At 59.1% G+C, this 25,917-nt stretch overlaps 3 protein-coding genes and 1 long non-coding RNA gene across 11 annotated transcripts; 3 read left to right on the plus strand and 1 right to left on the minus strand.

The window, feature by feature from the left end:
• Nucleotides 1–773: 773 nt before the first annotated feature.
• Nucleotides 774–1,847, plus strand: LOC144380541 (melanoma-associated antigen 8-like). The gene is made up of 2 exons (XM_078064868.1): nt 774–892; nt 1,106–1,847. Exons 1-2 carry the CDS (start codon nt 774–776, stop codon nt 1,845–1,847), a joined length of 861 nt encoding a protein of 286 aa, XP_077920994.1.
• An 8,392-nt stretch (nt 1,848–10,239) lies between these two features.
• Nucleotides 10,240–11,745, plus strand: LOC144380542 (heat shock transcription factor, X-linked member 3-like). Its single transcript, XM_078064869.1, has 2 exons — nt 10,240–10,728; nt 11,155–11,745. Exons 1-2 carry the CDS (start codon nt 10,240–10,242, stop codon nt 11,743–11,745), a joined length of 1,080 nt encoding a protein of 359 aa, XP_077920995.1.
• Nucleotides 11,746–12,765: 1,020 nt separating this feature from the next.
• Nucleotides 12,766–19,340, minus strand: EOLA1 (endothelium and lymphocyte associated ASCH domain 1). Of its 8 annotated transcripts, none has more exons than XM_036100883.2 (5): nt 19,202–19,340; nt 18,179–18,238; nt 14,766–14,912; nt 14,366–14,648; nt 12,766–13,503 (listed from the first exon to the last, which is right to left on the minus strand). In XM_036100883.2, the coding sequence occupies exons 4-5, from the start codon at nt 14,616–14,618 to the stop codon at nt 13,280–13,282; spliced, it is 477 nt and encodes a 158-aa protein (XP_035956776.1). In that variant the 5' UTR covers nt 14,619–14,648; nt 14,766–14,912; nt 18,179–18,238; nt 19,202–19,340; the 3' UTR covers nt 12,766–13,279. The 8 variants fall into 8 exon arrangements, with proteins under 8 accessions (XP_035956776.1, XP_035956773.1, XP_077920367.1 ...); XM_036100880.2 differs by having other exon boundaries at nt 18,175–18,238; XM_078064241.1 differs by lacking the exon at nt 19,202–19,340 and adding an exon at nt 18,889–19,037.
• Nucleotides 19,341–19,350: 10 nt separating this feature from the next.
• Nucleotides 19,351–21,594, plus strand: LOC118541270 (uncharacterized). The gene is made up of 3 exons (XR_004920017.2): nt 19,351–19,459; nt 21,069–21,133; nt 21,303–21,594. It is a non-coding gene; the product is annotated as an uncharacterized LOC118541270 (long non-coding RNA).
• The last annotated feature ends 4,323 nt before the right edge of the window (nt 21,595–25,917 follow it).

The raw sequence follows: 25,917 nt of genomic DNA on the forward strand, positions 1-25,917 counted from the left end.
TGTCAGCCCTGGGAACTCTGGGCGGGGCCAGTCTGGCTGAGCCCCTTCTTCCTTCCAGATCCCTGCTCTCAGGGAGGCAAAGGCCTTGGTCTGCTGAGGGTCTGAGCTCAGGTCAGCGGAGGCAGGATCCTGGGCCCTGGGCCCTGGCAGGAGTCAAGGACTCAGCAGCCTCCCCTTCCCAGGAACCTGGGAGGCCCTGGGTGGGTGTGGTCAGATGTGGACACCCTCACTTCCTTCTGTTCAGTCTCAGGGCTGTGTGGTCTTGTTCTGAGACTTTTGCTTCAGGCTAGCAGAGGGGTGGGGCCCAGGCCCTGCCAGGGCAGAGGTGAGTCCCCCGAGTGCGCAGAGTGGGGACCACCCCCCCGTCCCCGGCAGTGGGGACCTCACAGAGTCAGACCCAGCCCTCCTGTCTGCCCCGGGGACCCTGGGCTGCATTCCCAGTCTGCACCCTGAGGTGCCCCGTCCTGCCCTCCTCCAGGGGACTCAGGAACTGGGAGGCGAAGGCTTTGGTGTGAGGCAGGAGTCCTAAGGTCACAGGGCACAGGAGGCCCTTGACTTCCCCCTTGAGTTTCTTAGAGGACAGGCGGCCCACGGGGAGAGACCCCTGTGAGGCCAGAGAGTGCCCACATGGAGACCCGGAGTCACCGTTGTCAGAGCTGCCAAGGGTGCCTTCCTCAGCTGAGGCTCCTCACACTCCGTCTCTCTCCCAGGCCCTTGGGTCCCTTCGCCCCCACCTGCCCACACCGGGTGCCTGCTGCCAGACATAAGTCATCATGCCTCTGGGTGATAGGAATGAGCTCCGGAAGTTTGAGGAAGACATTCAGGACCCAAAAGAGGCCCAGCGCCTGGTAGATGCACAGCTGTATGGGGCTGAGGAGGACGAGGAGGCCCTGTCTCACTCCTCCTCCCCCTCCCCCTCCCCGTCCTCCTCCTCCAGTTTCCCCTCTTTCTTCTCCTCTTATTCCTCCCCCTCCTCTTCCTCCTCCTCTTCCTCCTCCTCTTCCTCCTCTTATGTTGCCCTGTTCTTTGCTACCCCAGAGGAGGGGTCTGCCGCTGGGTCCCCAAGTCCTCCCCAGAGCCCTCCGAGTGCCCGCCCCCCCCCCAGTGCCGCGGCAGCCACTCCCTGGAGCCTGTCTGAAGATAGCTCCAGCTCATCCATCGAGGAGGGGCCCGGCCCCGGGCTGGAGCCGGAAGTGGCCCAGCCCCTGCTCCAAACTGCACTCCACATGAAGGTAGTCAACCTGGTGGCCTTCCTGCTCCTCAAGTATCGCACCCAGCAGCCGACCAGCCAGGCAGAGATGCTGGAGATCGTCGGCGAGGATGACCAGGACGCCTTCCCCGTGATCTTGGGCCAAGCTACCGAGTGCATGCAGCAGGTCTTTGGCGTGGATGTGAAGGAAGTGGACCCCGGCGACCACTCCTACATCCTGGTCCCCGTCCTGGGCCTCACCTGGGATGGGATGCTGAGCGGTGAGCAGGGCATGCCCAAGACCGGCCTCCTGGTGGTGCTCCTGGGGGTGATCCTCCTGGAGGACGACCATGCCCCTGAGGAGCAGGTGTGGGAAGCGCTGGGGGTCATGGGGGTGTATGCCGGCCAGGAGCACGTCATCTATGGGGAGCCCAGGGAGCTCCTCACCAACGTCTGGGTGCAGGAAGGGTACGTGGAGTACCGGCAGGTGCCCGGCAGCGACCCTGCCCGCTACGAGTTCCTGTGGGGTCCCAGGGCCCACGCCGAAACCAGCAAGTTGCAAATGCTGGAGTATTTGCTCCGGCTCAATCTCGGGCAGCCGGCTTCCTCCCTGGCCCTGTCTGAAGGGGCTGCGAGAGATGAGGAAGAGGGGGCCTGAGCCCCCGCGTCTGCCAGGCCCTTTCCAGGCTTTGGTGGGGTCGGCAGCTTCTCCTCCAGGATGCTGGGCTTGAAGTGAGGCCGCTTGTTGGTCCTTCCCTGTGTGTGTTTGTGTGTGTGCGTGAAGACAGAGCCCTGGGTGTTTTAAGGAGTGCAGGGCCAGGGAGGGTTGGGGGAAGAAAGCAGGGCAAGGAGCCTCCTGGGGATGGGGCTGGTTGTTCCCTGGGATGACTCCCACGTCCAGAGCTTGGTGTCCTTGAGGAAGCTGTCCTGTGGGGTTCCTTGCCATAGAAGGTTTCATCCGTTTCAGCGGCGGAGTGTGTGAGTGACATCCACCCCGCGGCAGTTGTCCGTACCCCGTTCAAGAGTTAAGAGTTTTGTCATGTCCTGGAAACCATCTGGGACCCCTTGCCTCCTTGTTTGCGCTCCGGACCAAAATCACAGGGCATTGGTCTAGCGATGGGTTGAAAAGGCGAAAGAAAGGAGGAGTGAAGTGATGGGGTCAGGAAATAGAGAAATAAAAGGAAAAGTTTGTTGGTTCTTGCTTCTGATGCCTTCCTGTCTGTCATTCTGCAAATGCCAAAGGCACACACACGCGTGCTCGTGCATTGGCCTGGTTCTTCCAGAAAGGGGGGGAAACGTCCTCCCAGCGCAGAGGGAGCCCTGCTCACTGGCTCCTTGATTCCCAGACCTGGGCTGAGCTCTGCTCTCTGGAAGGCCCTGTGGGTGAGCAGTGAGGACACGAGGAGAAGCAGGACACGTCCCAGCCATAGGGGACCGTGTCTAGCAGCCGCAGTCCTGGCAGGAAGGTGGGAGGGGTGTCCTGAGACCCGCAGAAGAAGCGGAGGCAGGGCGAGGGGGTGCGGCTCCCGGGGCGAGCACTGCAGTGGAAATGCCCTGAGTCCTGGCGGCTGGGCGTGTCTGGTCCCTGTGATTGCTTCTGTGTGGCTGGTCCCCGGGAAGCTGGGGTATGACGGCGGTCCTACTTGGAGAAGGGGTACCTCGGGTGTCGGAGCATAGTCTGAAATGGAGAATTGCTCTGAGAATAGCCATTGGATCCTGGAGAAGACAGAGCACTCTCCTGTGACAGGAAGGAAGGGTGTTTGCTACCTTTCAACGGCATCAGAAAGTTTGAGCAGAAGAAAGAGAGTTTTGTTGCCTTTCCAACGTAGGGTCTGTGCAGAAATCGGAATCCTTGTACACTTTTGTGGGAATGTAACCCGATAACAGCTGCTGTGGAAAAGAGTGTGACGGGGCCTCAAAAAATTAGAAATGGAAATGACTGTATGAGCCAGCAATCCCAATTCTGAGCGTACAGTTAAGGACTTGAAAGCTGGGTCTCAAAACTGCTTTGTGTACCCATGTTCACGGCAACAGGATTCCTAATAGGTGAAATGCAGGTATGCTCATGTGATTCATAATGAAGATATATGGTTGGTCATTCAATGACCAAAATGCATTTCTCATATATACTTGGTCTTGGTCCAGAGTCCTGACTCCGAGCTCCCCAAACCCTCTTGTAATCCCAAAGCCCGGAGAGCGATGAAGGTGTCTTTTGTTATGTCCATGAGGTGACTTTGAGAAGCACCTAGGGAGGGGGCCTGATTGCCAAGTGCACCAGCCAGGGGGTTAGTGGGTGGGACCTTTCAGTTCCCCCACCCCCTGACCACGGGGGAGGGCAGAGAGGATGGCGATTGAGTGGGGGAGCCTCCATAAAACCCCAAAGGGACAGGCTCAGAGAGCTTTCAGGTGGGTGACATGGAGGCGTGGGCGGAGGGGCGCACTCAGAGGGCACGCAAGCTTCTCCGCACCCCTGCCCACATCCCGTGGCCCACGCAGCTCTTGCGTCTGGCTGTTCCTGAGCTACATCCGTTTGCAAGCAGCCGGGGGTCTTAGTGAGTGAGTTGTGTGCCTGTCTGTGAGCTGCTCCAGCCCGCTCAGGGCACCGGCGGACGGGGTCCTGGGAACCTCTGCTTTAGGGCCTTTTGGTCACAAGCACCCAGAACAGCCCAGGGCTTGGGACGGGCAGGAGTGGCGTGGGCCTCCTGGTAGGACTGGGCCCTTACCCTGTGGAACGTGCTGCTGTGTCCGGGTGGAGAATGGCAGAAGGGAGGTGACTGGTGGCCGCGCTGCCGGAGCCACCCCAGCTGTGTCACGCTGCTGTCCGGCTGCTCGCAGCCTCGGCCGTCGGCTGTCCTTTTCGATTGCCCGCCTTGTGGCAGCTCCAGGGGCAGCACAGGAGCGTTCCTCAGGAGGGGGCAAGCTTCCAGGCGCGCTCCTGAAACACCAGGATCACAGAGCCCTCCCCCTGCCCCGCACGTCCCGGGTGTAGGGCCTGTCTTTCCTCCATGGTTCCAAAATGAGTGTGTCTGTTCAGTGATCAAACTGCATTGTTTCGTCCCCCCGCCCCTCTTCTCCCCCAGACCCTCTTGTCTGGAGGGCTCCTGTGCAAGAGGGTCTAAAGCATTTTCACAGACCAGCGTTGTCATAGAAGGGAACCGAAAAGACTCATCAGGGTCAAGAGGTGGTCAGGATGACGACATCCTGAATTTCTGGCAGTTTTTGAAACAGGTGTCCATAACCCTTTTCATCCCGATCGCTTATCACGTGAGGGGGAGAGAAAAGAGCAAGGCCTTCCCGGGAAGGCTGAGTGAATACCCTCCCCACCTGGTGGGTGCGGCAGGAGCAGGCCGAGGGGCCCAGGCAAGCAGTCCTTGTTGCAGACTACAACTAGCCAGGCTAGGCCTGCACGATGAGTCCAAGGCACAGGGGCCTGCGTTGGATCTGTGCAGAGCGCATGGAGGCCTCCCGGTCCCGGTGATGGGCCCCCCAGGGACGTGCGGCTTCCGTGGGCATCCCGAGTCAGGAGTGCACTCACTGGTCTGTGTCGGAAATGCCACGCCCCTGGGCAGCTCTGTCTCCCTTGGTCGCAGGAGAGAACAGGCCCTCTATCGTGCACATCTGCAAGGGACCGCGACGGGGGTCCAGGACGGCCCCCAAGATATGCGGACAGATTTGGACCCCTCCCCCCCCCCCCAGAGGGAGGGTCCCAAACCTGCAAGGATCCCAGAGCTCCAGATCTGTTCGTGGAGCTTTGCCTGATTTCCTTTCAGCACAGCTGGTGCTGAGGCCGAACAGGCCCACCCACAGTGCACGCTTGCAGGTTTGGGCTCAGCGTTCAAGGCAGCCAACTAGGCTTTGTGAGTTCGGGGTCTCACAAAGTCAGTGGCTTTCCTTCAGAAAGTCGAGACACTGCCAGGCCAGACAGCGGCTGCCCAAGTCCCCGTGACGAGCAGACGCTTTCCCAAGCCTTTTTGGCCTTGCCATCCTTCGCGTCCCCCCGAGCTGGGCTAAAAACCCTGCACCTCGCCTTGGATCAACATCAGCCTCTAAGGGTCAGACCTGTGATTTCCCAAGAGCTCATGAGCAAACTGCAGGGGGCTCCAGGGATTGGGGGCTGATCCAGGAAGAGGACAAGACCAGGACAGGCAGCAACACACAAGCGGCTCTCCTGGGTGGCGCCTGAACAGAGTCCCATTCCAGGGGAGCCCCCTCACAGCATGAGACTGCCCACGGGCTTACTGTCAGGGGGGCTCGATGCAGGATGGGAGTGCTCCGGTCTCGGTGAGTCCCGCCCCCCCTCCCCCAGATACATCTGTTGAAATCCTAAGCACCAAACATGATGGCCTTTGGAGGTGGGGCCTTTGGGAGGTGTTTAGGTCAAGAAGGTGGAAGCCTCGTGGATGCGAGTAGCGCCTTGTAAAAGCGGCTCCGGAGAGTTCCCCAGCCCCTTCCACCAGGAGAGGACACGGCGAGAAGGTGGCAGCTGTGCACCAGGAGGGGGGCTCTCACTCCACCTTGCTGGCACCCTGCTGGCCCCTTGCCCCTCCAGCACCAGGAGAGAGAGCAGCGATGTCCCGTAGTCCTAAGCCGCTCAGGCTGTGGCGTTTGGCTACAGCGGCCCCGTGGGCTGACGGACAAAGGCCAGGGAAGGACCTGCTCGGGGAGGGGGCTCAGCTCAGCAGCTCGGGGGACTGGCTCGGGGTCTGAGAACCACAAAGCTCTCTCTTCTGTATTCTTAGCAGACGTGGGGTGAGGCCTGGTGGGGTATGGCAAGCAGGCAGCCTCCAAACGGCCCCAAGTGTGCCGCTTTGAGCTACATTTGAAGCAATCGTCAACATGAAAGAAAATTCGAGCTGGGTGCTGGGGCCGTTGGAGCCCACGGGAGGCAGTCTGCCGTGATGAAATCCACCACCTAGGGGCCCGCGCACACAGGACCCGTTTGGCTCATTTTGGGAACACGGCCTGAACCCTGCTTTTCCAGTCTCTCAAAGTCTCTGTCTCTCGGCAGGCTGCCTCTCCCTCCCACGTGGTCCTCCTTTTCCAGGGGCTCCAGGAGGCAGAAAGCACCAGGAGACGGGTTCTGTTTCCAAGCTTCAGAGTTCACAGCAGAGAGAGACAGTGGTGGAGTGACTGTAACGCCCGGGCTCCCGGTGGGAGAAGGTCCCTGAAGGAGACGTGTCTGAGAGACTGCCGAAAGGCAAGCCGGTGGGAACCGGGAGAATCCGCCCCCCCCCCCCCCCCCCCCCCCCCGCTGTGTACAGCCAGGGAGGGAGGCTGGCTGGGAAGCAAGCTTGCACGTGGCTCCTTTAGAAAGGCACGTTTTACTCGACGGCCCCGGGCCATGTTTAGCCTCTAAGGACATGCTTCCCATTGTCCCCTGAGCCTCGGAAGCTACAGAAGTGTGACACCAGCCAGACCAGGAAGCCTCCTCTGCTGCTCGTCCCCCCAGCGTACGGGGGTGGGGGGGGCTTCATGGCTTCAGGGCAGACAGAAGGGCCTGGCTCCACTTGCTCAGGTGGAACCTGGGCCCCTGACTCCACCTGCCACGGCCTCGGCTGGGCCTTTCCTGATACCTGCCCGAGGGACCGTGGTCCCGAGTGAATGGCCCAGACCCCAGGGAGTGCTCAGCACGGCCACGGTGAGGCAGGTGTCCTCGCTGACGGCTCCTCCCGCCCCGTTACAACACAGAGCTGTTTTCCAGGACGCGAAAGGCCGCCCAGCTGCTGCTGGGGGGCACAGAACTTTCGGGGACCAGGTTCACATGGTGGTCTCTGCTGTCCTCAAGGACTGCCTTCCTAGTCTGGAGGGGGAGACAGGAGCATCTCGACTGGGATTGCATGTGGGAGCTGGGCTGGACATGGGTGCCCCAGGAGGGGAGCCCTGAGGGGGCCCGGGCCCCAGAGGGGGGCCTCAGGGAGGCAGCACCACAGGAGGGGGCAGCTTGGGGTCCGCCCCTGACAGGAGCTCCAGGTGTGTAAGAGAACAGTGCTGGCCGGCACCGCGGCGGCGGCTGGTGCCCCACACACCGTGAGTGAGAGGCGCCGGAGGGCTTCTGGGCTGGCGGGCGCGGGCCCGGGGAAGGTGAGAGCAGGGGCCAGGGGGGGCGGGAGAAGGCAGGCCTGGGATGGATGTCTCAGGGCTTGCGTCTAGCCACAGATGCGTTCCTTCTGAGCGGTGGCTGAGAGAGTCCCGTCAGCTGGGACCTGAGCCAAGTGCAGGGGAAGGGCGGTGCCTGCGGGGCATGGAGACCAGGAAGGGGGCAGCTCCCGGGACCCAGGGAGCAACGGATGGCTTGAAGGACGGGGGCCCGAAGGCAGGGGCGGCAGGCAAGGCCACAGAGCCAGGCTCGCTGGGCGGAGGCTCCGGGCCTCGGGCCCCATAGCCCAGCGCTCGGCCCCTTTCTCGATGGCCACAGGGCTGCGCAGAAGCTGTGGCGAGTCCCTTCGGGGTGGCTGTCCTCGCAGCCCCCTCAGCTGTGCTCTGCCGAGTCGCCTGACTGGGGCTTTGGCCCCGTGTAAGGCGGCCACCCGTCCCGGTCACGTCTGGGGCCTTTGGAGCACCGAAGAGCAGTCATTTCTCTCCAAGGGTCTTGAGCATGGAAGCTGTCTAAGAAAGACTGTCTTGAGTGGCAGCCACAGGTCCTGGGGGTGAAATGCTGGGATTGAGAAGGCTTAGCTGAGGGAGGCTGAAACTTCCATCATGCCCTTCAACTAGACTGAAGACGGCACTGTGGCTATTTCCTCTTCAGGGGACAAGATGAGCCTGCTGTCCTAGATGCTGAGCCCCAGCGGGAGATTTGGGGACCCGAGACCAAGAACGTTAGGCAACGGTCCTACACCAGACTTAGGACCCGACGGTGCCTAAATCAAGTCAAATCACATCACTGCCTGATCTCTGTGGAGCGCCAGACCGTGGGTTCCCGACTGGTCATCTCTCCCCATTTCCCCCCCCCCCACACACACGGTCCAGTCCCTCTAAGTAAACAGCAGAGCTCAGGGGCTCGCAAAGGCCCCAGCAAAATATCATTTTCATTCTTTAAAGAGCTCATTGAGGAGAAAATTCTTAGGTACGCAACTGAAGGAAGCTGGGCTGTTTAACCAGAGACTCTAGGAGCCCCCTTCTGAGAAGCCACCAATGGCTTTTAAACGGTGGCCCTTTTTTAAGCTCCCGTGTAAATCCTTAGCCTCTCGAGGCAGGCCCCCACAGCACACACTGACTTCTGGAATGAACACTTGGTAAACTGTCAAGCAGCACAAAGACCACGAAGCCAGCCCGATTCTAGACCTGGGGGCTCCATCGAGGGTCCCAGCCCTTGGATGGAAAGTCCCCTCGGGAGACCCTCTCTCGAACCCTCTTGGCGCTCCCTGTTTAGACACAAAGGATTGACCCTCCGAGAGGGCGAATGACCCTCCTCGGTGGCAGAGCTGGCTCAAGGAGCTAGGATCCTCGCAGGCGGGGCCTTTCCACGGCACCAGAGTGAAGATTAAGAACAAAGCTGTCCAGGTGGCTAGGGAACATGTATCCCTCCAACCACGGTCCCATCCTCTCATCTATGGTGAAGATGACTTTCATTTAGGTTTTTGTCCCATCCCACGCCCAGACTCTCCTCTATTTTCAGATACTGCATATTGGCTTCCTCTGGTCACGTCTAGCTAAACAAGCAGGAGTTTTCCTGGGGAGTGAGACTGTATAAAACAGGCCCTTTGAAAAGTAACCCCAGAGCAAATGACATTACTCAAGGTATCTACCATCAAGGTCATGGCAGGAGAGGGACACAGGAGTCAGGGTGGGGGTGGGCAAGGGGAGCAGCGCTGGCATGGGAGTGGGTCCGTGAAATGCTTTGTTTCAACAGAAACAGAAAACATGCTAAACCCCAAAATCAAGTAATTAAAAGGGGAAGTGCCAAGGGAGATCCAATTTGGAAGCGGGTGGCCAGAAATCTGGGAGAGCTGAAGCCAAACCACTCTACTGAAGAAAGGAGAGAGGGCTTTCGAGGCAGCCTCAAGGGAGGCTGAATCCACCTGTCCGCGGGAGGAGATTTGCAAAGGGCGAGCACAAGTGTCCCCAAAGTGAGCACATCTCGGGCAACGAGGAGAGTTTCTATAGGGAAGAAATGGAAACTAAAGACAATCCCACTGTGATCTGGCGAGGGATGAGATCTGGGGACAAGCAGAGCTCAACAGGAGACCCTCGAGCTCGGCAGAGGAGGCGGCCATTCACTGACAGCGCTGGCGCTCTGGGTTAGCCGTGTGTCTGAGGTGCTGTGGGTAACACTGAGGTTGAGGAACGAGAGGAGCGCTCTCACCGTGCTCTAGCACAGCCCTACTCTGGGGACGACTTGACCCAGGGGCAAGAAAACAGGGCTCTTGGTTCAGGCCCATCTGAGCAGGACCAACTAACCAGCAGGAGCAGGTGAAAGAGACCAAAGCAGGAAGTGCAGGGGGAGGGGGCAGGAAGAAGAGGGGGGCTACCAACTGAGACTAGGCCAACCAGACCGCTAGGGACTGCCATCTTCTGAGAGATACAGTCTCCCAGGGGCCCATCTGACCCGGGCAGACTCGGTGGTAGCCAAGCCAGGGCTAACCAGGGCCTGGCCCTTGAGCTAATCAGAGAGGCCAAGAACAGGTACCCGCCCTCCCCCCCCCACGTCCTCAGGGAGTGGGAGTGGACCTAGGACTGTGGTTTCTCTACCCATCCAGGGCCTGGCCCCGGGAAACAATGTTCCTGGTTGTAGACAGGAGCCTTCCTGGGGAACTCAAACCATACTTTTGTATACTTGTAGAAAAGAGAGAAGCTGGGGGCCTGTACCCCTCCCCTCCCCCACACTTGGCCAGGGCTCCCTCTCCAGACCAGCTCAGAGTCACCTTTGTGACATCACATGACAAATAAAGAGGGCGATGACCCAGGCACCCGGTTGCCCCACTACAAGACTCCAGAATTCTGTGAACAGTATATATTGGGCATCCCTGTACTGGCCGAAGGCATTTCTGACTCGAGAGTCTAGTGAGATGGTCTCGGGGTGAAAATGCTCCCGATCTAGACTTAGCTCCATGGCTGGTCAGAGTACCGACAAGATAGACCAAGTCAAGCTGCCTCCACCTGGTGATGGGGAGGCAGCAACAGAGGTCCCATCTAATTCCTCCCTGGAACCAAATTTGGATTCCAGGGAGGTTTTAGAGAAGCATGAGGACCCAGCTGTGAGCCGAGATCCAGATCCCCAAGACAACCCACAGCCACAGGCCCCAAACCTGGGTGCCGCCAATGTGGGACAGAACATTTTCGGGCTCTCCTTCCCGAGGAAGCTCTGGAGCATCGTGGAGGACAACACCTTCACGTCCGTGCGCTGGAATGATGACGGCGACACCGTGATCATCGATGAAGACCTTTTCCAGAGGGAGATTCTTCACCGGAGGGGCCCAGAGAGAATCTTCGAAACTGACAGCTTGAAGGGGCTCATCCGCCTAATGAACCTGTACGGGTTCAGCAAAATACGCCCAGACGACCCTTCGGTTCACGCCCCGGGGAACAAGAGGATGATGGTAACGTAGAGAGTCCTTGCGTTTCCCCCGTTTTCTGTCCTTCCAACAGCTTCCCAGTAGACCCAGATGAAGGATCTCCCGAAAGGGTTTAATTTCTTATTAATATTTTATTAACATATTCCTCTATGCCTAAACAGAAGCCAGGGAACGTCAGATAGGTGTGTGAACACCTTAACCTATGCATGCTGTGTGGGTGGTGAGCTCAGGCTCTAGGGCGTGAGGAACCTCGCAGGCAGCCGCAGAGGACCTTTCCTCCATAGTAGAACTAGACCATTATCTAGGCCATTATGACTGCCTGGGGGGGGGGGAGGGGCAGGGAGTAGTGGTGGCGCCAGCGGTGGCCGCGGTGGCCGTGGCAACGGCGGCAGCAGCCGGGAACACGATTCTTTCCTTCCAGAATGACTAAAAGGATGACTCTCGTTTCAGATGTACCGCAACTCCAACTTCCAGCGAGACAGGCCCGTGCTGCTCGAGAATATTCAGGGAAAAGGTAACCTGACAACTGGCACCGGGTGGCCAGGAAGCAGTGCAACACCTCTGAAGAGGAAGAAGCAGGTAGCAGCGACAAGACGTTCCCCACGAATCCATCACAACGAATCCACCAAAGAGGACGAGGCGGACCCCGAAGAAGCCCCAAATGTTCAGGGACCCAGTGGCACCCGGGCCTTTGCCTTCTCTGAGATCTGGGCCCTGAGCAGCATAGCCACATATGCCATGGCAGACCGGGGCCCAAGTGGGCAGGGGGGCCCAAGTGGGGAGGGCACCTCCAGGAATGTGATGTTTGTGCCCCCGGCTACTGCCGGAAGGGACGGTGCGGGGGAGCTGCCCACTGCCCCCCCGGCCTACCCCGATTCTGAGTCAGTGATGTTGCTGTACAACAGCTGTTATTCCATCCTGCTGGCTGCCCTTCTGTTCATGTCCCCAAACGAGGCCCCCAGTGAGAACGAGGAGCAGGAGGGCTCCTCAGATTACAAGTGTGCACTCTGTGAACACTTCAAGGACAACCCGGGTCCCTAAGCTCACAGGCCACTGGTGACAGATAAAAATCACCATTGTGTAGCCCTGACTCTATTTTTGGCTTTAATAAAGAAAAGCAAAACTCCGCAGGAGTAAATAAACAATGACAACGGCGAGTCTGTGTTCTTTCTAACTTGCGATACTACACACACCTCATCGGATAAACCCGAGGAGGCTGCGAATCCTGGCCCAGGACCGGTTTTGGCCCCCGTGGGCCCTCTTTTCTTTGAAGCGGCAGCATTTTCACCCACTCGGCCAAGGAGCTGGCTAAGGAGTGTTGAGGCAGGCCCAGGAAGATCTGGTCGCCTGAGCCTTGCCTGCCGGTCAGGAGAGACAACAGCCTCACTCCTGACCTTGGCGCTGTCCCCCTTTCCAGCATTCACGAAGCTTGAGACAGGAGGGGCTTTCCTCGTGGGTCCCCTTGTGATGCCAGCAAGTTTCTGATCAGCAGCTGAGTGCTTCTAGCGCGGGGGCCAGGGGCCTTCCAAAGAGGCCCACCGAAAAGCAGGGACGTAGGACCCCTTTAGTCGAGCTCAGAAGACACAGGCCGTTCCAGTCAATGGCGGGGTGGGGGTGGGGGCTGCGGGCGGGGGTGGCCCACCATCCTCATAGGTGACAACCACTAGAACCTTTGCTAAGGAACACACAAAAACCAACAACAAAAGATTTCCCACAAAATAAACAACGCAACTTATCACTTTTCCATCAGTGCTGTATTTAGGACCCTTTCCTTGCACACGTAGCAGCCGTGCCATGTGTGTAACACGCACACTTCATGGGCCAAGGGACGCTTTTACAACAGAGCAAGAGTCATCTGCGAGGCCGGACGGGTGCTCTGTTTCTCAGGCTGACGTCCTCGTCACCGTGAACGGGGCCGTCCGTGGCTGGCCACTCCCTCCCGGGCCTTCCTTCAGCGCCGGCTCCCAGCCTTCCCACAACATCCCCTGGACGCTGTTCACTCTCCGACTTTTGACCAGAACGAAGACGGGGGGATACACTAACCAGTTCTCTTAAAATGTATTTCTTTTTTTAAAGATTTTATTTATTTCACACAGAGAGACACAGAGGGAACACAAGCAGGGGCAGAGGGAGAAGCAGGCTCCCCGTGGAGCAGGGAGCCGGACATGGGGCTCGATCCCAGGACCCCGGGATCATGACCCGAGCCAAGGGCAGACACGTTAACGACTGAGCCACCCAGGCGCCCCGAAACGTATTTCTTGGTGCAACCCAAATTAGTCACGGTGCAGAGGCCTTTACGGCCGCTTTCCCTTTCTCCTGAAGCTCAGAGTCCTCGAGCCTGTCGAGGAGCCCAGACGGGCAGCTCACAAGGAAAGTCCCGCCGGCCCGTCCCCCGCACGGGAGCGGAGAGATCTGTGTCCACGAACAGCACGCAGCGGCAGCGCTCTCCGCGGCGGGGCCCAGCCAGACCAGAGCTGCGGTCCCCGCCAGACCAGAGCTGCGGTCCCCGCCTGCGGCACGACGGTCAGCTCACGGGTCGTGACTTAGCTGGCTTCTCCGTAACCCTGCACGCTCCTCAGGCCTCCTGCCGCGAGGGGAGCAGGTGCTCTGGGATGTCTACCTGGAAGATATCCTTTCCGCCCTTCCTGGGGATGGGCTCCAGCAACCACCTGGGGTTCGAAAGCGCCGTGAGGTACTTCTGCTTCAGGCTGGTCAGCACAGCTCGGTTTTCCAGTTCCACGACCTCATCGGGAGCTAAGTCTTCTGGGCACGGCAACGTTTCCCCAACGTCAACAAGCCCTGTGCACAAAGAGAAGCACGCGCTGGTTTTTCCTTCCAGAAACCGAGGCCCGCCTGTTGGGAGAACACGGCTGTCGAAAGCTACAACCACCAGAGACCACGAGGGTCTCACCAAGGGGCCGCGGAGTACACGGGGCCCCTCTGGCCGAGCATTTGCGACGTGCCAAACTCTGTTCAGGGAATTCTGGGTGAGGCCGAGGGACGGAGAGAAAGAAGCGGAGGGCCTTGTCCTCAACGACCACACCCAAACGATGGGCTGGTCCCAGCCAGACTGCTCAGGGCAGCGGGCGGAGATCAGAAGGGCTCCAGACGCCAGGGGGAACAGGCCATCAGGTCCCCGAGCACTTCGGCAGGTGGCAGGTGCGGCGGTGGGACCTGACCCAACGAGGGCGCAGGGAACTTACCCGGGATGCGGGGACGGTGGGGGTGGGGCATCGCCCACGAAGCCAGGCAGCAGCCTGAATCTGGAGGTTACCCCAACCCACCCCGGGTCCTGCGGTCTCCGCCTCCCACGGTCTCTGCCGCAGGTACGCGCACGCACACACACTCGTGCACAAACACACGGGTGTACGCATACACACCCACAGGCAAATGCCACGTGGAGACTCGGAAGCCGTCCCTGCCTCTCAGATCAAAAATGGGAACTGAGGCCCAGAGCGGACGCAGGGTTCCCCTGAGGTCGTGGGACCTCGGCAACCCCCCCACCCCCAGCGCACGGCCCCTTGCTGCCCCTCCGAACGGTGTGTTGCTCGGCTCACACACCAAGCAGTTCAAAAGAAAACAAGCCACAAAACTCCCGAGCTAGGTCCCGCGGCGTAGCCCCTGGAGGCGTCTGAGCAGCACGTGGCCTGTCATCACTTGCCAGCTATCACGCCGCGGCCGTACTTTTCCCCTGCCCGAAGCAAGGCCTGAATCTGAGCGGGGCCCATCCCCAGCCGCTCCGCCAGCAGCGTCCTCCACGCGGCGTCTTCCCAGTCCCTGTGGGCGATGTGGACGGCGATGGTACAGTTCCGGTGGCTGCTCAGCAGAGGACGCCAACGCGTCTCCACGGTCTTGACCCCGTTTAAGACGAAACCCGCATAAGGCTGCCGGAAGGAGAGGCAGCCGAACTTCATCTCCCTACAGCTCCTGGGGCCTCCCCTGGCCTGCGGGAACACGGAACCACGAATGTCAATGAGCATCACGCCCAGCGCTCCAAGCTCAGGACCCGCGGGCAAGGCCTCTCCCCAGTGTCCCCCGGGTTGCCCTGAGACCCCACTGACCTGGACGGTGGGGCAGCCGAGAGCCCTGGCTCCTTCTTTCTATCACTACACAGTCAACCGACAGGCCCAAAGGAAGGGGCCGGTGATCAGGACGACTGGTCCATCAGATGGAGTCTTGGGCGAGCTCACGGACGACGGTGGAGACAGCTAGAGAAAGGCATGGCCAGGACAGCACGTGGTCAGTGCTACAACGGAGGCCACGGAGCCCCAGGAGAGCACCGAGGGGGACGGGCCCCTGGGTTTAACGACTCAGCGAGCCGGCTCTAGCCCTCTCCCGGCACAGACAGGGCCAGTCCTGGGCTTCGCTTCTTCTCCCGCCAACCCACTCGGGTCCCTGGCCCTGCCACCGCTGACACACTGCACATCCCCGGGCTCCTGTCCTGGGGCGGCGGAGCACAAATCCTTGGTATCTAACCTCAGCTCGGCGCTGGGGGCGCCCCGCGATCTCAGATGGCCCCGGCCCCTTTGGGTGCCACCCTCCTCTGACCCCTTCCTGCCCCACTGCTCTCACTATCAACAGACACCCCCAACCCCGAGCTGAGCCTAGAGAAAGGAAATACAAGAGCAGGATCAACTGGTCCCGGGGCGCACGCACTGTCTCTACGCCAAGCACAGGGGAGGGGCACGAACCACACACCATAGGACTCAATCCTCAAATCACCCGGTACAGCGGCGCTACCATCACCCCTCTCTGCATCTGAGAAGGAGGTGCCGAGGAACAGACAGATGGCCCATGACTGCAAGGGGATCTGAGTGCATGTACCCCCTGCCCTTGCACCTGGACGGGGGGCGGGGGGGGGCGGGCCCCCCCTCCTCACGGGAGGACAGAGCCGTGCAGTGGGAAGAGCAGGGCCCCGGGCCTGAACCTCAGCTGGGTGCTGGTACCTCACGGAGCCTCAGTCTCCAGCATGGCTGTGAGGATCGGGGACAAGGTGCCAAGGGCACCCAGCCCAGTACATGGCACCTAACAGGACAGTTACAAACAGTGGCTCCCATCATCATCATCATCATCATCGGGCCTGGGGCTCTACACTGAGCCCATGAGTACCACCTACTCCGGCTCATCTCTGCTCCCAGTTCCTCAAGTACATAAACCTGGCCTCAATGACATTCTCTTGTTTAAGGAAACACATCCACTCTCAAAGACAAGGCCCCGTGATCACAAAAGCTCCCCCACGTTCACCCCCTTCCCAATCCACCGTCCTGCCCGTCCCCACGTCCAGACCCGCTGCCTTGCGTCTGTCTCTCCGGCCGAGCTGCCCTCAGCTGTGCTCTGGGGTCTAGCACTCTGGCTCACTCCGGGGCCCGGCTCGGTCATGCTCCTGCTCAGGCAGCCTCCCTCCCGTCCCCCGTGAGTAGGCGGTCCCGTCTGCAGAGAGCCACACCCGTGCCTCCCTCACCGCAGGGACAAAGACTCCCCCCCGCCCCCGGGGCCCACACAGGCCTCCAGCTCCTGCGGCGGCCTTCTCCAAACCTGTGCATAGCAAGAGGTCCCCCCAGAACAGCCGTCTACACTCGCAGCCTCTACTTCCTCGCCATGCACCGCACCCCACCTTCCACGAACACACCCTTGACCCGCCTGTCTCGTCCTCATCTAACTCGTGGCCGGACAGCCCGGACGCGGTCGACCACCTCTCGTTCCCTTCTTCTCAGGCTTGCACATCGCACGCTCGCCCGCTCTGCCCCCGTTCACACAGGCCATGCCCGCTTCGTCTCAACCCTCCACAGCCAGCAGCCCCAGGTCCCCAACCACCGCCACCCCAAATCCGCTTCCGTTCCACCTCGGCAAGTGGTTTCACCACCAATCTGTTGTTCCAGTCCCCCTGACCTAGCAGCCGCTGCGCTCCCTTTCCTGCACCCGGCACTCCCATCACGTGGGCGCCGGTCCCCAAACCCACTCAGAGCCTGACCCGTCTCCATCGTCTGCACGGCCACAATCCCAGCCTCAGTCTCCCAAGGTCCCGCTGCCCTCTCGAGCGGTCTCCCGATCACCCTCTGCCTCGCCGCTGGAGCGCGGCACTCCCGGGTCGGCGCCGAGGACAGAGTGGCTCTGGTACAGGAGTGATCCATCGTGTCACTCCCCTGCCAAAACCTTCTAGGGGCCTCCTGTCCCGTCCAGGACAGATCCACACTTCTCGCCAGGGCCTAAAGGCCCCACGTGATCTGCCCCCCCGACCCCCCACCCCGCTGTCTGCTCCCTTCACCCCTCTACTCACCACCCTGCAGCCACAAAGGCCTTCCTTCCATCCCCGGAACAGTCCAAGTTCATCCCTCCCTCAGGGCTTTCATAGGTCGTTCCGGGTTGCATTATGTCCCCACCAAATTCGTGTGTTGGAAGTCTCAATCCCCAGCACCTCAGAACGTGACCTTATACATAAAGGAAAGGTCCTTACAGACCTTTTGAGTTCAAATGAGCTCAGCTGGGCAGACCCTCACCCAGTATGACTGGTGTCCATATGAAAGGGTGAAGTTTAGAGACAGGCATGTGAAGACACAGGCAGAGATCTACAAGCTATGGGATGCCAAAGATGGCCAGGAAACCACCAGAAGGTGGGGGCCGGGGAGGGATGGAACACCTTCTCTCCCAGCTCTCAGAAGAGGCAAATTCAGCCGAGGCCTTGAGCTCGGACTTCCAGCCCCCAGAAACGGGAGACGATGCATTCCTGTTGCTGAAGCCACCCAGTCTGTGGTAGTCTGACACAACCACCCTGGCAGGCTAATTCAGGGGTAGGTGTAAGCTCTGTCCTGGACATCTCCACAGGGTGCACAATGATTTCTCCATCAAGGGCACATCCGGCGCATTCCTTCATGTCTGTACATCTTCACCTATCATCTTTTTCACTGCCTGTGTGGCATCCCGTGGTTGCCCGTCCCACAATTTGCTGACTAGTCCCTTACTGGCGGAGACTCACAGACTGCTTCGCACTTTCTGCCACTACAGAGGACATCACCACAGCCGCCCGTTGGCAGAGGACACGTTTAGTAGGCGGCTAGGGTCACGGCACGCACATCTGAGATGCTGATGCAGGCCAGCAGACCGCCTTCCACAAAGGCTCCCCTGTGTACGCTCCAGCAACCGCGGGCAAGGGGTCCACTTCCCCACTCCACTGTCGGCCCTGAGCATCGTGACTCTGCTTAAGCTTTGCCAACCCGATGGGTGACAAAGGGTCGCCCTGTTCACTGGGTCCGGATTATTCACGAGGGAGGCTGGATATCCCCCCGTGGCCTGGCCCTTTCTCTTTCTTCTACGACGGTATATCACTGGACTGCAGGTTTGCCTCATTCAGTTTCTTGGCCAACCTTTGTCTCATCAGGGCCACAAAGACACAAGGAGAACTGAACTGTGTGGGCGGAACCCCTAGAGGGATGGAACTGTGAAGCTGCCCTCCTGTCTCGCCACGCAGAGTACCTGCTTTGTGGTCTGACGAGGAAACGCTATTCCACTTGTCTGGGCTTCTTCACCTGCACAAGGACTGGAGTGGGGAGGGGGGGAGAAGAAAAAGTCATTAGGTACAAGAGGACAATGTTGGCTAATGTGCCAGAACAGGTTTTCTACTCGGCAGGGATGGGGGACCACTGGGACTCAGGCGGGCCCATCGGATGGGAAACACCTCACTCAAGGTTTGGTTCTGCTAATCACATGATGCCCCAGCCAGCAGCTGAGAAAATTCTCATGTAAGGGATCCTGTTCTCACAGCCTAGCAGACCCCTTATCCAACAGGAGAAAGATGACACCACTCCCTCACATTGTCACAGGGGAAGGATTTGGGGGCCCTACGATCCCGTTCCCCTCAATAAAATCCTGAGTAGGCCCCACTGGGAGGAGTGCCACGGGTAACCAGGGGAACACCGCACAGCCTGGGACCTCAGGTAGGTCACAGCCTGGGGGCCAAGGGGAGGCGGGGAGGGACGCAGTGAGGGAGGACTGGTGCTCGTGGACCAGCGTGCTCCTGTTTCTATGTGCACAGGTCCATTGCCTGTACAGGCACTTAGAAGGATGGCGGGCGTGTGACTGTGGCTGGAGGAGGGGACAGGGAAGGGTGGCCTGGGCAGCTCTGCGCGTGCTTCCAGACCCCCCCCCCCACCCCCCGCAAAGGCCCGGAAAACCCCAGCCCAGAGGTACCAGCCCGCGGAGGGCCCAGCAGGCCTCAGCAGCAGGGGCTTCCTGGCTCCCTTTGTGGCGGGCGGGTCTCCCGGCACCGAGTCGCGGGCGCCCCTGGCTGACCCGGATGCGGCCACCAGGCGGGACCGTCCGCTTCCGCGTGACCCGGCGAGGCCGCCAGCGCCTGGACGACCGCCTCCCACGCCCAGGCCAGGAGACGACGCGGGCCGCGGAGAGCGGACAGAGCGCTCGGCCCGCGTCGTGGCTCTCCCGCCATCGCCGCGGCCCGGCACCGGGGACCGCACACAGGTGACAGGCGTCGGCGGTCCCTCACCTGACAGGCTCGCACAGACGCCGGCGCCCCTTCCTTGCGGGGCGTACGCCGGCTCGAACCCACGTAACGCACACGGAGGGACGGACCACGCCCGTTCGCGAGCACGTAGGCACGCAGCCAAGCAGTTACGTACACACGCACATAGGCGCGGAAGCCCCGGCCGCTAGGAGACGTGTGTGGACTCACCCGGCCCCGACTCGCGGGGGAGGATCCCGGTGGATCGGGAGGTAGACGCCGGCGGCTCGAGCGGAACCGGAAGTTAGAGAAGAAATGGGGTGGGGGAGAAGGGGCGGGGCGAGGCGAGCTTGGGGGGCTGTTCCGTGGGCGGGGCTACGGGAGGCGGGGCAGGGGGAGGAGTATGTGGGGGTCGACCTGTGGGAACGAGCTGGGGGACGACGAGCTGTGAGGCAGGGCTGGGGGAGTAGCTGGGGCGCACCTGCAAGAGGAGTGAGCGCGGCGAGTGAGAAAGAGTTGGGTACGAGCTCGGGCAATGAGCGGGAAGGAGCAGGGAAGGAGCAGGGCAGAGCTGGGGGGAATGTTGCGGAGAAGGAGCTGTGCGAAGAGCAGGGTGGGCCTGAGGAGGTGTAGCCGGGGGGAGGTGCAGGGGGCGATCTGAGCGCTGGGGTAGCGGAGCTTGGGGCGGAGCCACAGGAGAAGCTGGGGGACCACTGGGGATGAGGACCTGGGGAGTAGCAGGGCGGAGCTGAGAGGAGGAGCTGGGCGGGGTGGAGCTGAGGAAGTTGGGAAGGCAGTGCTGGGGAGGAGCGGGATTAAGTTGGGGAGGTGGAGATGGACGTGGAGCCTTGGGAAGAGCTGGGAGATCACTGCAGAGGAGGACCTGGGCAGTTGTAGGGCAGGGTGGGGGACTCTGGAAAGGCGAAACTGGGGGAGGAGTAGGGCGTGGCTGCTGAGGTGGAGATGGACGTGGAGCCTTGGGAAGAGCTGGGAGATCACTGCAGAGGAGGACCTGGGCAGTTGTAGGGCAGGGTGGGGGACTCTGGAAAGGCGAAACTGGGGGAGGAGTAGGGCGTGGCTGCTGGGAACGTAGGAGGAGAGCTGGGGTTGAGCGGGTTGGAGCTGGGAAGGGGCAGGGAGGGACTGGCGGAAGGGTTGGCGAAGTAGCTGCCAACGGGGTGTGGGGCTGGGGGAAAGCTGGGAGGAGGAGCTGTGGAGATGCCAAGCGGGGTTGGGCAGAGCAGAGCGATGTCGGGGAAAGCTGGGAGCAGAAGCTGGGGACGAGCGGGGCAGGGCTGGTGGGTAGCTGCGAGGAGCAGGATGGGGCTGGGGAGGGGTAGGGCAAGTTGGGGGAAAGCTGGGAGGAGGAGCTGGGGCAGGGCTAGGGCGGAGCATGGCGGGCCTGGGGATGCTGACAGGAGGTGCTCTGGAGGAGCGGGGCGAGCTGGAGGAAGGCCTGGGGTAGGAGCCAGGGCCGGCTAGGGAGGAGCTGGGTGGGACTGGTGGTATAGCTGGGAGGAGGAGCTGCAGGGCAGCGGGGCGCGGCTGGGGAGTTGCAGGGTGGGACCCGTAAGATAGCAGGGAGGCGGAGCCGGGGAGGAGCAGGGCGGGACTGTCGGCTGGTTGGGAGGAGGAGCTGGGCGGAGCGGGACGGGACGGGGGCGGGGGGTGGTTGGGAGGCGGAGCTGGGCGGAGCTGGGCGGAGCGGGGAGGGAGGGACGGAGGGAGGGACGGAGGGAGGGCGGGCGGGCGGGCCGGGCGGAGGAGCTGCGGCGGGGCCGGGCGGGGCCGGGCGCAGCCGGCGGGAGAGTCGGACCTTGGGAGAGCCGGGCCCTGGGAACAGCGCGGGGCCTGGGCAAGGGCGGCTCAGTGGCCGAGGCCAGGCAGTTCCCTTCTGCCTCCCGTGACATAGGCGTCCGGTCGGCGCCGCACCGGTAGGCAACAAAGTGGCAGCCCCAGCGTCCTCAGCGACCTCAGGTGACCCTCAGAATGGACCCCGGAGAGCACGGAGGCGGGGAGAGGGCGGGACCTGTAGGTTGAGTCGTGCACCTGGGCGCTGAAGGCCGGGCGGGCTCTCCTTCCAAGCCACCCTGGGACGGCCAGCGGGGGTCCTGAGGGACGGTCTTTATATGAACCTTTTTTGCAGGTGGGAAGAGAAATTCCTCTTCTGTTTCCTGCTGCCCGTCAGACCTGACCTGAGCCAGACAAAGCCAACTTCCCTGTCAGAGCTGTGTCCTGTCCTCTGCCTCTCAGTCAGGGGCTCAACACACTCAGTGTCGCCGTGCTTTGCTCCTGGGGTCCCCTTACCCTCACCCTCCTTCCGCATTTGCTTGGTGACCAAGTCCTGTGTCCCTGCCTCCCACATGCCTGATCAGAATAAATTCTCCTCTTCCTGTCCCCACTGCTACCTCCTGAGTTCAGGCTTGTGGTCTGGGGCTGGTGGCTTTTTTTTTAATATTTTTTTTAAATTTTATTTTATTATGCTATGTTAATCACCATACAGTACATCGTTAGTTTTTGATATAGTGTCTTTAATTCATTGTTTACATATAACACCCAGTGCTCCATGCAGTACGTGCCCTCCTTAATACCCGTCACCAGGCTAACCAATCACCCCACCCCCCTCTCCTCTAGAACCCTCAGTTTGTTTCTCAGAGTCCATAGTCTCTCATGGTTCGTCTCCTCCTCTGATTTCCCCCCCTTCATTTTTCCCTTCCTGCTATCTTTTTTTTTTTTTTTTTAACATATAATGTATTATTTGTTTGAGAGGTACCGGTCTGTGATTCATCAGTCTTACACAATTCACAGCGCTCACCATAGCACATACCCTCCCCAGTGTCCATCACCCAGCCACCCCATCCCTCCCACCCCCCACCACACCAGCAACCCTCAGTCTGTTTCCTGAGATTAAGAATTCCTCATATCAGTGAGATCATATGATACACGTCTTTCTCTGATTGACTTATTTCGCTTAGCATAATACCCTCTAGTTCTATCCACGTCATTGCAAATGGCAAGATTTCATTTTTTTTGATGGCTTCATAATATTCCATTGTATATATATACCATATCTTCTTTGGCATTTACCTGAGCCTCCACACCGGCCTGGATGCCTCCTGTCTTTCCTCTGCCAGTAGATCCTCCACATGCCATCAGTTCAGTTTGCTTTCTTAGCTGCACATCTGTCCTCATCAACCTGGTACTGAAAACACTGGTGAGTGCTCTCCTATATACACCCCATCACCTCGGGGCCCCAGGAGGGCCTTCCAGTGGCACCAGCCCTCTCTGTCCTTATAGGCCAACACTGGGTCACTGTGCTGCGGAGTCCCTGTACCCTGAGCACACATACTCTACCAAGACTCCCTGCTGCCTGGAATGCTCACCTCCTCTTCCCCTGACCAACTCCTGTCCTCCTTCCAACCATAACTTTAGCATCCCCTGTACTGCCCCACACCCAAGCATCAGGCACTCTTCTCTGCCAGTTCTGGGAGCACTCTGTACTTTCCTTCGTACCTCCCTTCACTGGGCTCTCACCTCCCAGTGCTCTAACTGCTCTCCAAGAGTCAATGGTCCCCTCAGGGGCACCGAGTTCCTCGCAGGCAAGGAGTGTGTCTTCCTCATTTCTGGAACCCAGGTGCCCAGGACGCGGTAGTCACACAGAGAGGACTGCTTCGTCTTCCAGTGAGCCGTACCTTCTCTTTGCAGAATCTGGAAGGAACAGGAGTGCTGGCCGTGAGGTTAGGGCCAGAGGGTATCTTCATGGAGTTTAGGCCTCAGGGCTGCAGAGACTGTTTTCTCCACACCATGATTCTGTCCCCATAATATACCACGTGTTCCTTTTAGAAAGTCCTTGCCAGTTTTCACCCTGGCTCTTTGCCGTGCCCACATCCCCAGGACATCGCCTCTTCTGAGCCCATGGCACCCGCTCAGTGCAGAGCTCCCTGTCCCCGATAGCCGGTCTGAGCACTTGCCTTTGCAGTTTCTCATGCTTCTGTCCAGTGACCTCTGTCCACCAGGCCCCTGGCTGCAGCAGCCCCTTCGGAACTGGCCACCACTCTTTCTCTTGGTGCTCATCACTCTGGCTCTGCCATCCTCTTTGGCCCTGATGTTCTCCTGCCTAGCTGATTCTCTGCTCAGTGCGATCCCTATGCACCACCTCCCCTTCTCTCCTTCCCTGAGCCTATCACGCATTCTTTCACTTGCCAGGAGGTGCAGACTGTGTGGTGGAGAATGCCACTGCCTCCCCCACCCATGTGCTTCTTTGACTTTGAGGCCCAGAGAGGCTTCTAGTTTGTTCCTGCTATGTGTTTTGCGGCACTACTGATCTGGGACCAGCTTGACCCAATCCCTGGTTTCCCTCACTTCTTGGCAGGTCTGGTTCCTCCTCTCTGAAGTACCTTTGCCCATCTTTCTATTGGGTTGCTTGTGGTTTTTGTACCGAGTTGTGGGAGCTCCTTTTTTTTTTTCTTTTCTTTTTTTTCTTAATTTTTTTTTTTTTAAAGCAGGCTCCACACCGAACGTGGGGCTCGAACTCATGACTAAGAGTGGCAGTGGGAGCTTTTTTTGAAGTGTGGATCCTAATTCCACCTAATTCTAAGGTGGAATTAGGATCACCTTTGTTGTTTGTGTCTCACATTCCTCCTCCCCCGCGGACTGGTTTCCTCCTCTCTTTGCAGGCCTGCTTTCAACTCAGTATTTGCACAGACTAGGAATTGTAAGTGACCCCAAAGGTCAGGGAGTGCCCCAGGGCCCCTCCTACCGGAGGCTGCCATCCACCCCCAGCCCTGCCACCTGAGACAGGCAGTCCTAAGAGGAGGTGCCCCAGCATCCAGAACTCTGCCCATGAGAAAGGGCTTCTTGTCTCTGTAATGGACTTGGTTACTGCTTAGCTTTAGTTCTGCGCCCTGGATTCACATGGGAGAAGCCCTGGGGCAGTCGTGTGGCTGTGGAAAGACAGCAAGCCTTGTTTCTTCTGCTCCAGCACTCCCATTTTACCTCCAGATCCTCATCTGGCCCGTTTCCAAGATGCATACTCCCCTAGCCCTGCCTTCCTCTCTCTGCCCCCTGGGCAGCTTTGGTCGGCTTTGTCCCTCCCAACATGGCCCAGATCAAGTGGTCCATCCAGCCTAAGAACTATACTCATTTCTGGTTTTGTTTAAATGACACTCCAAGTGCATGGGAAGAAGCTGTACCATGGGGAACCTGCAGACACAGGTGGGCTACTTGGATGCCACTGGTCAGGTCTGGCGCCTAACAGAATGTGGCACAACAGAGTTGGGACCTTGGGAGTTCTGTAGGCTTCTGGCATCCCCCACCCTTGCATTTCTATTACAGCTTACTGTATCAACTTTAATTGGGGGAGGGAGATGCTCCCTTCCATGTTTCCATCGCTCCTGAGCTCTTCAGCATTATCCAAAGGCAAGAAGGTTTACCATTTGGGCATGTTTCCCTAGTTCTTTCTCTGTGAATTCATGCTGTATTACCATTTTGTCATATACTTTTTCATTTAACATTAAGTATTCTTCCATGTTCTGAAAGATTCCTCAGAAGACATCTCACTAAGCTCTGCACGTCATCCTGGAGTATATTGGATTCCAGACTCTCCCTGCTCAAGACCAACTGACAGATGCTCAGGGATAGCCCGGCATACCTTGGACCCAATGACATCCTCTGCTCAGAAGCTCCAGCACAGGGGGTCCTCCTGAAGCTGTCTGATTTGGAGACATAGTGTATTGAGTCTCCCATATCAATGTCAACTTGGACACTGTGCCCAACAGCCTTGAACTGTGGTTATCCTGTTTCCCTGCATTCATTCACCCAGTGCAGAGCCAGAGGTCCCTTTAGGAAGGGCTGGGGGATCATCCTAGTGTCTATTTGCCGTGGTGCTGTCGTGTCCTTCTGCCTGGGGACCTGGCCACTTTCCTAGTCCATGGTTCTGATGCCACCAGGCCAGGTCTGAGGACCCAGAGGGTTCCTGCAGGACCAGCCAGGAGGGTCTCTGGCTGTACGCAGAATAGAAATCAAACGCGAGCCAGCAGGAGGTGAAAGCAGAGTTTATTGAAGATCTAGAGAAAGTGCAGGAACAGAATGTCTGGGAGACTCTGAAAGGAAAGGAGAGAGTCTTGTCTTTGTTTGGGGTCTGGGGTTTTTATTGAGGATGGTGGTCTGGTGTACATGTCCCCTCAGGCATCCAGGAATGGTTAGAACAAAGGCGAGGATCCAGGTGTTATTCCTTAGAGCCAGGTGCCTTGGCGTCAAGATGTCTAGCACCGGTGGTCTGGAATCAGCCTATGATGGCTTTGTCTGGTCATTCTTATCTGGTCTTTCCTTAGATGTTATCAATTCTGGAGAAATCATTAATTCCTTGTCCTTTACAAGGAGGACATACACTATTTGCATTATGACACATGTGTAAAGTGGGGGTGCAGGTCCTAGCAAGAATAGAGGCAGGAAAAGGAGCAAAAAGCAGATTTTTACAGAGTCCTTCAGTTTCCCTATTTCAGTTCCACGTCTCAAAACTGGCTCAGGGGCAGAAGCTGGGCTAAGGGGTCGTGACTTGTTTATTGGGGTGGCTGCATTCAGCTTCTTGCTGTCTGTTCTTGCTCTTGTGAATCTCCATTTTGGGCTGTATCTTGGTCGGTTGCCTATCCATTATGTCCCCAGGAAGGCCTCCACCTCCATCACTTTATGGATCATGAGCCCCTAGCTTCTGGCCATTCAGTGCCATCCCAGGGCCTCTACTGCAGTTCTGGTGGTGGGGC

Source organism: Halichoerus grypus, chromosome X (assembly GCF_964656455.1).
Source record: "Halichoerus grypus chromosome X, mHalGry1.hap1.1, whole genome shotgun sequence".
Classification (NCBI taxonomy): domain Eukaryota; kingdom Metazoa; phylum Chordata; class Mammalia; order Carnivora; family Phocidae; genus Halichoerus; species Halichoerus grypus.